The sequence below is a fragment of the Chelonoidis abingdonii genome, chromosome 15, assembly GCF_003597395.2.
Source record: "Chelonoidis abingdonii isolate Lonesome George chromosome 15, CheloAbing_2.0, whole genome shotgun sequence".
NCBI classification, from domain to species: Eukaryota; Metazoa; Chordata; order Testudines; family Testudinidae; genus Chelonoidis; species Chelonoidis abingdonii.
The window spans coordinates 48273378-48285698 of record NC_133783.1 but is presented as its reverse complement, the minus strand read 5'-3'; the positions used below and the strand labels follow the sequence as shown (position 1 = coordinate 48285698).

Sequence of the window (12321 nt, the reverse complement as noted above, 5' to 3'; positions counted from 1 at the left end):
TGATCAGACTGGCAGGGGATAGACTTGGTAGAGTAGGCTTGAGTGCTCCACAGCCTTTCTCTTCCACCCCAACCCCATTGCAAGTAAAGATTTTTCCTGGGCAGGGGTAGAGAAGAGGTGCCTCTGCCTCCCCCTGCCACCCATTGGCCCTTGTGGGGGAGAGAGAGAGAGAGAGGATTAGCTCTCCCATCCCTCCAATCTCCTTGCTGTATATAAAGCTTCACTGGCATGCCTGCATAAGCCATTCTGGCGTGATTACTGCCGTACTGTCTCTATTGGAAAAATGGAGGTATAATTTGAACTGTATTTTCAAGATTCTGTGCATCTGACCAGATCACCAGTTTTGGAATCAAGAAGGAATTTTTCCCTCGGGAAGATTCATGTAGTGTCTGGGGGAGTTTACTTTCCCATAGCATGCTGGAGACCTGGTTAGAGGCTAATAAGGAAAGGTATTTAAAAGCTGTAAGTTTAATAAGTGAAATTGGTAACTTCATCACAACCTGTGGCCAGTGCAGATGAGAGGCTGAAAGATATCAACTCCCAAATGTAAATATGAATAAGCAAGATGGGAGATGGATGTAGCTTTAGGAAGGAGGGGAGAACATGTCTTCACAGACTGAAGTACCTCTCCCCATTAAAATTAATAAAGTTGCAGTCTGCTAATTTAAAATCTATCTCTGTGTCTGTTTCATTCTCCTGCGTGCCCTGCTCAATTTTTTTTTTTTAAATATGATGTAGCTTGGTTGCTGGAGATAAGTGTGGAAACTGATTTTGTTTATATTATTTCTAACACATGATTCTGAAAAATCATGAAGTTACGGTATCTCAATTGCAATGGTTAAGTTTTGTTCTCACTTACACCATTGTAACTTGGAGCAGGGCCTAGGTCAATAGCTTTAGGCAAGGTAAACTGGCTTCTTTTCATAAACAATCATCACATTAATTTTTCCTGTTTTTTGTGAATCCTTAGTCATTTAGTTAGTCTGATCAAGATTCCATTTGGAATACTGACATGCTGTTGAGATATTCATGCACCAGGGTGTAATCATTCAACATAATAGTTGCATTTTCCAAATACTTTACATTTGTGTGGGCAGGGAAAAAATTAAAAGATTGGAAACTGTGGATTATGTTCATTCTAAACTCATGTCAGGGTGAAGATATTTTCAAGTTCCATTTTTAAATGAGTTTTTAAGTGCTTCCTGGTGAAGGGTGGGGAGGCTAGTTGGGCAAGAGTGGGAGAAGTTCATGGCCATAGAAGCAATGTGGCATTCATAAGTTCCTCACCCACTGACAGTTTATTTTGCTGAGTAACAAACAGTGAAAAGAAATAAACTAGATAGAGGAAAAGCTGGCCCCTGATGCAGCAGGCATTGTTTAATTAAGCTCACAGAGGCCTACTGCAAATCCAGCCTTTTTGTGGTGGTATAAAAGCTATTTTCCACACAAGATTACATGCACTTTTCTGAGCATCTGTCTTTGCTTGATTAGGTAGCTAAATCAAGTCTATGGTCTTATCGAAATCTGTTTGTTCTTATGGAATCATGAATTCCTGGGACTAGAGAAAAAGTAGAGCAAAGTATCACAGCTACAACAAATGTGAGTGCAATTGTGTATGTACATGTGGAAAGAATGTCCTCCTCCCATCCCCCCAAAAAGGAAAACATCAAGTTCCTCATAAGCCGACTGATTTCACCTGTACCAGTATCATTTGAACCATCAATTGATTTTCCAGTTTAGTTCCAAAGATATTGATAATGCTTTAAAGAGAGGTTCTCAAACTGTGGTCTAAGCAGAGCTGATTGTTCACATGATGACTCCTTATTTTCAACTGCTAAATTTATATTAAAAGGCATGTCAATTACTCCATTTGGATGATAGTTCCTGGTGCTAAAACTCTTGAAATTCTTAGGCATTGCAGACATTTCTGTGAATACCCAGCAGTTGTCTGACTACTCATGAATAATATGTAATTCCGAATTACAAGAAACTGAGACTTTATTCACAAATATTTGTATAATATAACTATTCAGATAGCTCTAAAAATAAAGTTCCTATGCTGAATAATTTTATAACATGGTTTAAAAGAAAACCTATGCTGAAAATCTCATTGTTAATATGTGATACGTAGATTTTTACTGTTTTTTTAAACTAAAGACTGCCACTGAGTCTGCTTAAATGAGTTCCTGGGCTTTTTGCACAGGGGAAAAAAATGCTTTTTTTACAGATAATATAACTAGATTCATTGGTTTAAGTAGTTCCTTAGTGGTGTATTCTTTAATAACTCCTTCAATATAAATGAGCATGCACCTTTTGATGCATATTAACATAAATTGCACACTGTGTAATCTTGTGTTTAATGCAGTCCTTTTTGACATCTGTTTATACAGGTAATTCCATGCTTTCAGCGTGATGCTTTGTTTTGCCTACACGAGAACGGTTGTATAACTTTAAGAGTTCGCAGATCTAACATTAGTATAACTGGTACACCAGATGAGGACCCAGGTGAGTTTTGTGCCAACAAGTGATCAAAACTGAGTATGATGTCAGAATTAGCTCCTCTGGCCTAAATTTTAATTTATTTTTTTCAAATACAAACACTTTTTCTGCAAAACATTAAAACGTGGTCTTATAATAAATTGTATTTGTTTTTTTCTGTGATGGTTGGTGTCATAAACAGATAGCTAAGGGTTAATGTTTCTTTTCCCTGTAAAGGGTTAACAGAGGGAACTAAACACCTGACCAGAGGACCAATCAGGAAACTGGATTTTTCAAAGTGAGGGAGGGAACTTCTGGTTTTGGGTGACTCTGCCATGGAGTTTGCAATTGATATTCTTTTTGAATCAGGTGTTTATTCTATTTTCTAGTAAGCATAGCCCTGTATTATGTCATCTTGACTGCAGCAGTTTATATTCTTAGTATTTTTCTTTCTTTCTTATATAAAAGTTTTCTTTTTTAAACCTGTCTTGAGGTTTTCTTTGGTTCAGGCTACAGGAACGAAAAAGAAAAAAGGGAGCGGAGAATGCTCTTCGTGGTATGATTTACTAAGGTTTGAATGGCATAGCTCACGGCGGAGAGGGGGGAGGGTAAAACTGCCCTCTCTGGTTTTGCATTCACAGGAGTTTAAGTACAGTATCGCCCAGCTACTAACCAGGAGGGAGAGCTGGAAGATGAGTAATAGGGGAAAGGGAGGGGAGGTTGTTTTCCCTTTGGGGTTGAGATCAGGGTTTGATTGAGTCTTGGGGCTCCCCAGAGTAAGTTTTGGGGAGACCAGGAGTTGATCAGGTACTCAGAATCCTGATTGGTGGCAGTGATATCAGATCCAAGCTGGTAATAAGCTTGGGGGAGTTTCATGCTAGTTTCTCAGTTTATAAACGCTAAGGTTCAAATCTGAGTAGGAAGTTGGTCATGAGTTTTCTTCACTAAATTAATTGAATTTCCACTGTTTTCTCCAGCTTAATTCTAAATTCCCTTGGCTTTTAATGCAAGATAAGAGCCTGAATATCCTTTAATTGCTGAATAAATAATCTTTTTAAATTATGAATCATCTTAATCAAATCTGTAGGGAAAATCCCAATAAATGGTATTTAATTTGTTCTACCGTGTCTTTGGACAAAGCAAAAGATGCTTATGTTTCTAAATACATTATTATATGTATACACAAGTTTTTGGAAACAATGTGCTCTGAAGAGTTTATTACAGTTTAATGTAAATTGGAGTCAACTAATATAATACTGTAATTCCAGTTCTAAGTTACTAAACTTCTGTCATTGGTTGTGTAACACAATATTACTCAGTTAAATGTTTTAATTAAATTAAACGGAATAAAGGACATAAGCTATCTCTATATACATGCTTAAGCCTGTAAATTTTAAAATCCACTGAGAATAAATGGTGGTTCTGATAAGGTCTTTCAATAGGCTTTTGTGGTTTGTGTATTTTTAGTGAGGCTATAGGCATCACATTCCCTTGTTCCAATTTTACAAGCATGTCAGAAATGTATTTTAGATTAAACAGAGAAGAGGATGTCCCAAGGCAAATTGGCTTTTGAGTTAGCATATTTTGGAGATCTTATTTCACTATCTGCTTACTAATCTAGAGGACACCTTTCTTTCACTTATTTTGAAGAGAAGTTTTGGAAATAGAGAAGTCATGTTTATAATGTTTGAAAAATTGTAATGGAATTGCCCATTTTCAAGATAATAGGATACCCACAGTAGAATTTAAGACCACGTATTGTATAAGTTAAAAGTGAAAATGTGTTTAATTTCTAATTTTCTTTCATAAAAACTTGTTTTCCTATGAACATTCTATGCATCTTAACAAAAAAGCAAATTGTTCTTCCCATTTAACCATATTACCCTCCAAGAATAGTATCCTATTTTGGGGTCTGAATGTTATGTATCTTATACTTGGTACATTGATATTACAGATCCAGATCCAGTTCAGGAGCTGATTTATGACTTACGAAGTCAGTCTGATGCAATCAGGGTGACAAAGACAGTTCGCCCATTCAGTATGGTGTGCTGCCCAGTGAATGAGAACTGTGCTGCTCTCATAGTCAGTGATGGCAGAGTAATGATATGGGAACTGAAGTCTACCGTTTCTGGCAGAAATTTACGTAACAGGTAATTTTATTATGTTTCCGTTACATTGGTGTTTAATTGTATTTACACGAAGCACTTAATCACATTATGTGATAACATAAAGGTAACAGTATGAGTCATACTTCTTGAAAATACGGCAAATTTATGTGCAGTAGGAGGTTTAAAAGAGTTATAATTAACTAAAGGGCTTTAGATTTCTTTTGTGTTTTGGGAGTTGGGATTCTATTCCCTCTTCCCTCCCACTTGTTTAACATTTATCCAAAAATACAGTAGAGACCAACATTAACATGTGTTTTCAAGGAAAATTTTCTTTCAGCTTTATCTCTCCTTCCTACTCTGAGCATGGCCATTCAGCTTTCTTCAGACAAAGCCATTCTCCTGAAGAAAAGACCTATGTGTTTTGATTGGATGGAGAAAGGACTGCCAAAATAGTCTGGAAATTAGAACACTTTTTTAGTAGGTGTCAGTGAATGTCCTCCTCCCCGGATGCTCTGTGGCCTGGGGGCAGCCCTACAAGCACCCCTCACCATAATTTTCCCTCTTGGTTCCTCATTAAACTAAAAAAAGAGGCATTTACAAGTCTAGTAACAACATCCCTCCTTAGGGTCTGGTTTATTAATCTACTCGGGCTAGTGGTAGATTCAAGCTCCAGCTTGTTGCAAACTAAATGTTTGTATAGACAAGTCCTTAGATGGCTTAAGGAGGGTGATTTTTACACCCGTTTATCTACTTTGCTGAATTTGATCCATTGCTATAAGGCATTTGAATATTGAGTCAGTTAAAAAGGGGTTGGGACAGGGAATGTTCTGATGCAACCATGTTCTAAAATAATGTAGCTATAATGTTCTAAACTATATATTAATACTTTTCTAGCTATGAGGTCTGTGGCTACTGCACTGATTAATTTGGTGTTAAAATAAGAATAGTAAAGGAAAAATGCACATATAAAATTTTGGATATCAGTTCAGAACAAGAACTACATTGAGGTAACTTGTCACAAATGCAAAGCAAGGAGGATTGCTTAGAAAATGTGTATAGGGAAGATGAGAATTGCTTTGAGTTAGCATGATAATTGCCTTGTATTGGTGAGATTATATATGGAAACTCACCAAAATAATGTTGCAGATAATAAGTAGCAGGGGGTTTAAGTGACATTGGAAAGAACAGTTCAGGAAAAATTAGAACCGAATGCATCAAGCAAGCATCTGTGCCATTTTGCATTCACAACTTATTTTTTCTTCCTTTAAAGCAGTTCAAGTGCATCACCTTTGTATTCACCTGTTGCTTTCTGTGGAATTCCTGTAGGAGCATTCCAAAATAAACTTCCAGATCTTTCATTGGATAACATGATAGGTAAGAGTTACAAATAATAATTTTACAGCTAGACTTTTAAAACTAAGGAGAAAATCTTATGATTTATGGACTCTATGTAAATACTGAAGCTAGATTGAGTTTGAGTTATAAGGTTGCAAACCTGAATAGCATTTCTGTTTTTTAAAGAAAATATTCAATTAATATTTCTGTGATATGAAGACAATATACCTATTTCTGTGATATGAAGACAATATACCTCTTAAAAAAGTAATGTTGGGAAAATAATCAACATTGCAATAGCAGGAGAACCTCTGTAAATGTGGGAATAATGGTAACAGTTACTGTGAACCACCTGTATGAGAATTTGGGTTCACTGCATTTGAGTAAGGGTCTGTTCTGCACTAGCCTATTCACATCCAATGCAGAGATAACCTGACTCTGAGATGTGACCTAAGCTTATCTATTCCTGACATGGTGTAAAGATATACTGCACTTGAATACATTTTCACCCTCAGCAGCCTACTGTTCAAAAAACCTTTCTTTTCGATAACTTGATACGATTTGGAGCATTAAGGAGGGACACTTAGGACCTGATTCTCCATAACCTGCACATTGTGGAGTCATTTACACCACTGCCGTTTTGATTTGGTACCTTTCTTACAACTTCTTTGCATTGGTGTAAATGGCTGTGCAAAGCATAGGGCAACGGAGAATCAGGCTCTATTTTTCTTCTGTCTTTAATGTAACTACTGTGCAAGTGCACTTAATGTCTAGAAGTGGAGTATATACCATATTAACTTTCCAGAATTGTCCCTTCTTTTTCCCTCCAAATGGACTACAAAACTCCTTTAACTGTAAAAGACAAAAATGAAACCACTTCTGAAATGAAGCCATTTCTGAGTTTATGGAAATAAATCTGAATCTACAGAATGTACATATTTGTATTCCTAAAGATAAAAATGGGGGAAGGTGGAGGCAAGGGGTTTGAGATGTAAGCAATTATCAGCTGAAATGTAAGTCTCCTGAAGATAGTTCTGCCTGTATCTGTTGCAACAATGTTGAATGCCTCTTTAAATACAAGTTACTACTGCATACATTTGTTGGTAATTAATTGTCTTATTTTATAAGGCCTTGCAGCTGGTAAGTATATATCTACTGTCAGATTAAAATGCAATGCTTACAGAAGCTTCATTTTTTTAATATAAAGCAGGACAAGGTGCAGTTACTGGTGAAGAACAGTTAAAAAATTCTTCCTTTCAAGAAGTGCACCTCAAATTCCTGCTGACCGGGCTTCTCTCAGGACTTCCTTTACCTCCATTTGCTATCCGAATGTGTCCACCTCTAACCACAAAAAACATAAAACAGTATCAGCCTCTCTTAGCTGTTGGTAAGTACTCTGAATGTTGTACTTACCTGTGAAGGCTGTACAAAACCAAGGATAATTTCAGTCTATTTTTAGTACTGTGTATCCAGTCCAAAGCGGTGGCCATTTTAGAACTTTCATTAGAAATATTTTTTGTGTAGTTTTGCTCCCAGCAGCTTTGGACATATGTGGTGCAGCTTGTAAATTTAGGTGGTTTGGCTGTCTTGTGCTTAGAAACAGGTATTTTGTTGGTATTTCTGTCTTCCATGTTGCACTCTGTTCATGGAATACTTTACCAAAACCTGTTCTGTAAGGCAGTGATTGCTCCTTATTCCAAACCCTCCTAGAAATTCACTTCTGTATGCCACTTGCCCAAAACGAATTAATGATCTTAATACGTGCCTTAAGGCCCCGATTCAACTTAGTAACAGCATATACTTAATTTTAACCATGTGATTAATTTTAGCCGTGCAATTTTTCCTTGCCATATTTCATTCGGACCTAAAGCATCTTGATACTTCTGTGATTGGCATTGAGGGCCTGATCTTGCAAACCCTTGCTATTTAGGCTCTGATCCTGCAACTGGCTCCAGACTGGCAAGACCCGCCGTGCTAGTGCATAGCACCAGTGACTTCACTGGGATTCCAGCCAGGCTCAGACATCTACCTGAGTGGAGCCAGTTGCAGGACTGGGGCCTGAGACACACTGTAATGTTTGCAAGACTGGACCCTGATTCTTGACTTCTCCTGGGGCTGAAGTGACTCACCTCACTTTGGAAAGCCCTTGGAGCCTGGCTAAATTACAGCAAACTCCCCAGACTACACCCGTGGGCTTCAGCACTATCTGGAATCTCTGCAACATGGCATGCTGGAGTCTAGCCCCCAACATCCCCATTCTACTCCCTTTATCAGGGATTGCAAAGGGACCTTCAGAAGGCATCTTATAGTTGTCTATCACAATATCTGTGCTGAGGAATCCTCCTGTGGCCACTGCTGGGTGTTTTGGGAGCCATTTACACATTCCAGTTCTCATACACAGCATTTCACTCTGGGAATTTGTAAATCCTCCTAATCCTGTTTTAGTCAGTCAGTACTATTGCAAATAATGTCATCCAATAATTATTTAATGACAGTAGACTATTTGAGATTACAAAAGTTAGAACTTTATTACGATTAAAATGCAAATTATCAACATCACACATCAAAAATATACATTGTAAATATCTTTACATCAAACTCTGAGTTCTCAAGCAGAATTTTTTTCTTTTCCTACCTGTAAATTTCTAGTATATAGCAAAATCACCATTTACTGACAAAAGCAGCAGAGAATCCTGTGGCACCTTATAGACTAACAGACGTTTTGGATCATGAGCTTTCGTGGGTGAATACCGAAAGCTCATGATCCAAAACGTCTGTTAGTCTATAAGGTGCCACAGGATTCTCTGCTGCTTTTACAGATTCAGACTAACACGGCTACCCCTCTGATAATTTACTGACAAATATCTAATCCTTCCACTATAGCTATTGCCTTAGTATTTGTTCCAAGAGTGAAATATGAAAATTAAGAAACCAATATGTAGCTATAAAATGCTTTCAGCACTATAGGATAATATTTACTGTATACCGAGAATGTGTTCTTTAAGCACCAGTCTTTCATCACATTCTTTAGATCACTGGTTCTCAACCTTTCCAGACTACCGTACCCCTTTCAGGAGTCTGATTTGTCTTGCATACCTCAAGTTTCACCTCACTTAAAAACTATTTACTTACAAAATCAGACATCAAAAAATTAAAAAGTGTCACTGTTGCTGAAAAATTGCTTACTTTCTCATTTTTGCCATATTATTATAAATCAGTTGGAATATAAATATTGTACTTATATTTCAGTGGGATATTTGAGCCTGTTTTTCACTTTTGAGCCTTCTCTGAAGCTTGAGCCCAAGCGACGGAGCTGAAGCATGTAACTTAGCTTTGTGGGAGATCCTGTGGCATGGGGCCTTAGACAATTCCTTGTACTTGCAATCCCCATAAAACAGAGGTGGGCATCCTGCAGCCCGCGGGCTGCACGCAGCCCGTCAGGGTAATCTGCTGGCAGACTGCAAAACAATTTATTTACATTGACGGGGTGCATGAAGATTACCAGTGGATTACCCTGATGCGCTGCGTGTGGCCCGCAGGCCACAGGTTGCTGACCACTGCCCTAAACCCATCTTGTGAGCCTGATGGGGCCTGCAACCTCCAGGCTGGGAAATACTGATCTAAATAAGAAGACATACCCACTGGAAGACCTTTGCATATCCCCTGGGGTACATGTTGAGAACCATGGCTTTAGACAGTCATTTCCATATCTATACCCGTAACAATCGGTTAGAGGGGAAAAGTGCACTATTTCTACTGGGTTTGCTATTAAGAAAAAAAAATATAAACTTCATTATCCGTGAAGTTTTTTAATCTAATTGGTTTAAGCTAGAAGCTCTTAATACATTTATTGGTTTGTAGTTTAAAACAGAAATGTTTATTTTTTTCAAAGAAGAGAAAGCAGAATTGTAAATATTGATTTATGAAATTTTGCCATGTTGCTCCGTCTGGATTATTGAGAAAACCAATTTATTATCTTCACATATGATTCAGCAACTCTACTTGTGGAGATAAAAATAAAACTACCTGGTACTTTAGTATCTAGTGTACATGCTTTTATATAATTTAAAAAAACAATCCACTTTTGTTCCCAAATCTTCAGCAAATTTTAGAAGTTGGAAGCCCTAACAGGTACATGAATGTTTCCTGGCATAAACTGAACCTTACAATCTTTGAAGTAGGATTTAAACTTTAATCCTTTAGAAATCAAAGTGCCCACTTTGTGCCGGAAGTGTGACTTATTTATAGATTAAATCATTTGGAGTAGTTGTGACTCTTGTGTTTTCATTTTTAAAAATTACTTCAAAAACTGCTGTGCATATATTTTTTTTATAAAATACAAATGACTTTCTATAGGTACAAGCAGTGGCTCAGTCTTAGTGTATAATCTTACCAGTGGACTTTTACACAAGGAGTTAAGCATCCATTCCTGCGAAGTCAAGTGAGTTTGTTTTTAATTCTTGCTAATCGTTTGAGGGGATGAGAATTATAGCATTTAGTATTCCATAAGCAATGCAGTCATTTTGACACACAAGAAAATTGCCCTGTTGAATTTTCTGCCCTATTATCTTTGCTCTGCAAAACCAATACCTCTTTGTGAAAATTAGATTGGAAATTGCATTGAACTATAAATATTTGAATTGGTAACTAATGTGCCTGTTGATCTAGGATGAACGTTAGCTATTTGCATATTCTCTAGAACATTGGAGGACAGAAAATTCTTTCTAGCATGATAAACTTTATTACAATGTCTGATTTATATGTCTCTTACTATTCATGTTCCTTTTCTCATTGTAACTAATTCCACTCCATTTGTTAAGGTTAATTTTGTTCTTTGAGTGATTGCTCATATCTGTTCCAATTAGGTGTGTGCGCGCGCCGCATGCACGGAAGTCGGAAACTTTTTCCCTAGTAGCTACCCGTCGGGCCGGCTGAGGTGCCCCCTGGAGTGGCACCGATATGGCATTCTATATAAGACCCTGCCGGCCCGACCCCACTTCAGTTCCTTCTTACCACTCGTGATGGTTGTTGGAACAGAGGTCTCTTGTTTCTCAAGTGCTCCACTAATCCCTAGCTTTTTCTTACTAGTTACCTTTGTTAGTTAATTGTTGATAGTTGTCTTAGTGTTAAGTGTTACTGTAGTGTTAAGTGTAGTTTAGTAGTTGAGGGCAGTTTCGCATTCAACGACTGCCCTGTGGGGCTCTGGGGCACGCCGTCCTAGGGCTTCAAACCTTGCATGTCTTGCAATAAGCCCATGCCTATGGGCAATCCCCACAACTCTTGCCTTAGGTGTCTGGGGGAGGGCCATCAAGCTGACAAGTGTAAAATCTGTAAGGCTTTCGAGCTCCAAACAAGAAAAGAGGGGGAAATCCAACTCAAGCAACTCCTCATGGAGTCCGCATCCCTTTCAAGATGCGGGACCGAGTGTCTCGGTGTGCAGTGCTCCCCCAGCAGTACTGGCCACGGCACCACAGAAGATCCCGTGCCTGCTTTAGGACCAATAATCTCCCGGGCCTGAGAGATGCCCATCCCGGCACTGTTCCCACTCCCCAGTTGCTCGAAAAAAGCAAGCCTTGGGAGGACCCTCTATTAGCCTGAAGCAGTCACTCTGACCCCAACCGAGCAAGCTTCGGACCAGGCCTCTGACAAGACCGCTAGGCCCTGGTCTCCTTATGGCAGCCATGTGCAAGAGACGGCGCAAGTGGAAGAGGTTACATTGCCTTCCACTCCAGATACCTTTGAGGCCACCAGAGGACTCATCAAAATGACAGCACCGGTGTCCCCGATCCAAGCACCAGCTCCAGTCCAAGTCCCAGTACCATCCAAGGGCAGACCGGTGATGTTCAGACTGTTAGCCCTCAGACCAGCATCTCCACACCACTCTGAGTCCTGGCGTCATTCGGAGTCCTGGCACCACTCCAGGTACCGGTCTGACTCATGACTTGGTCACTGTCGACTGCTGGAACATGGTCCTGCTCGAGGTCCAGGTCATGTTCATCATCCTCGCGGCACCGTTTGGACCGATGCTGTTTGGCACCGGCCCACGACCTGTTGCCAATCCTCTTTACAGCACCACTCCCTGGCACGGCACCGCTTTTCATCGCAGCACCACTCTTCAACATGGCATCAGTCGCAGTCATGATCAGCTCTATGACACCGATCTTCGTATGACCCTCGACTGTCCAGGGACTCGGTGCCCCCCTTGCTCCATTTGCGCACTGCTCCTCCTTTGCCTTCACAATCCCAATCCCCTCCTGACAGATCGGGGAGAGCTTCAGGGGTTTTGGACATTCCCCAGTCAGGCCTGGGAGGCCTCGGTCATGACCACCCAGCGCCCAGCTGGCAACCCCAGTGGCAACTTTGGACCCCTTGGGCATATCATCAGGCCCAGGGCGCTCCC

The 12321-nt window shown here is 39.5% G+C and overlaps 1 protein-coding gene across 2 annotated transcripts in view; it reads left to right on the top strand.

Moving 5' to 3' along the window:
* Positions 1–12321, top strand: part of WDR11 (WD repeat domain 11) — a 76080-nt gene that overhangs the window by 20592 nt on the left and 43167 nt on the right. Inside the window, exons 7-11 of one of the 2 annotated variants that reach the window (XM_032776720.2) lie at positions 2391–2505; positions 4433–4628; positions 5857–5960; positions 7129–7308; positions 10278–10362. In XM_032776720.2, the coding sequence (XP_032632611.1) occupies positions 2391–2505; positions 4433–4628; positions 5857–5960; positions 7129–7308; positions 10278–10362 (680 nt within the window). The remainder of the gene's footprint in view (positions 1–2390; positions 2506–4432; positions 4629–5856; positions 5961–7128; positions 7309–10277; positions 10363–12321) is intronic. The other variant, XM_032776721.2, reaches the window with a different exon arrangement.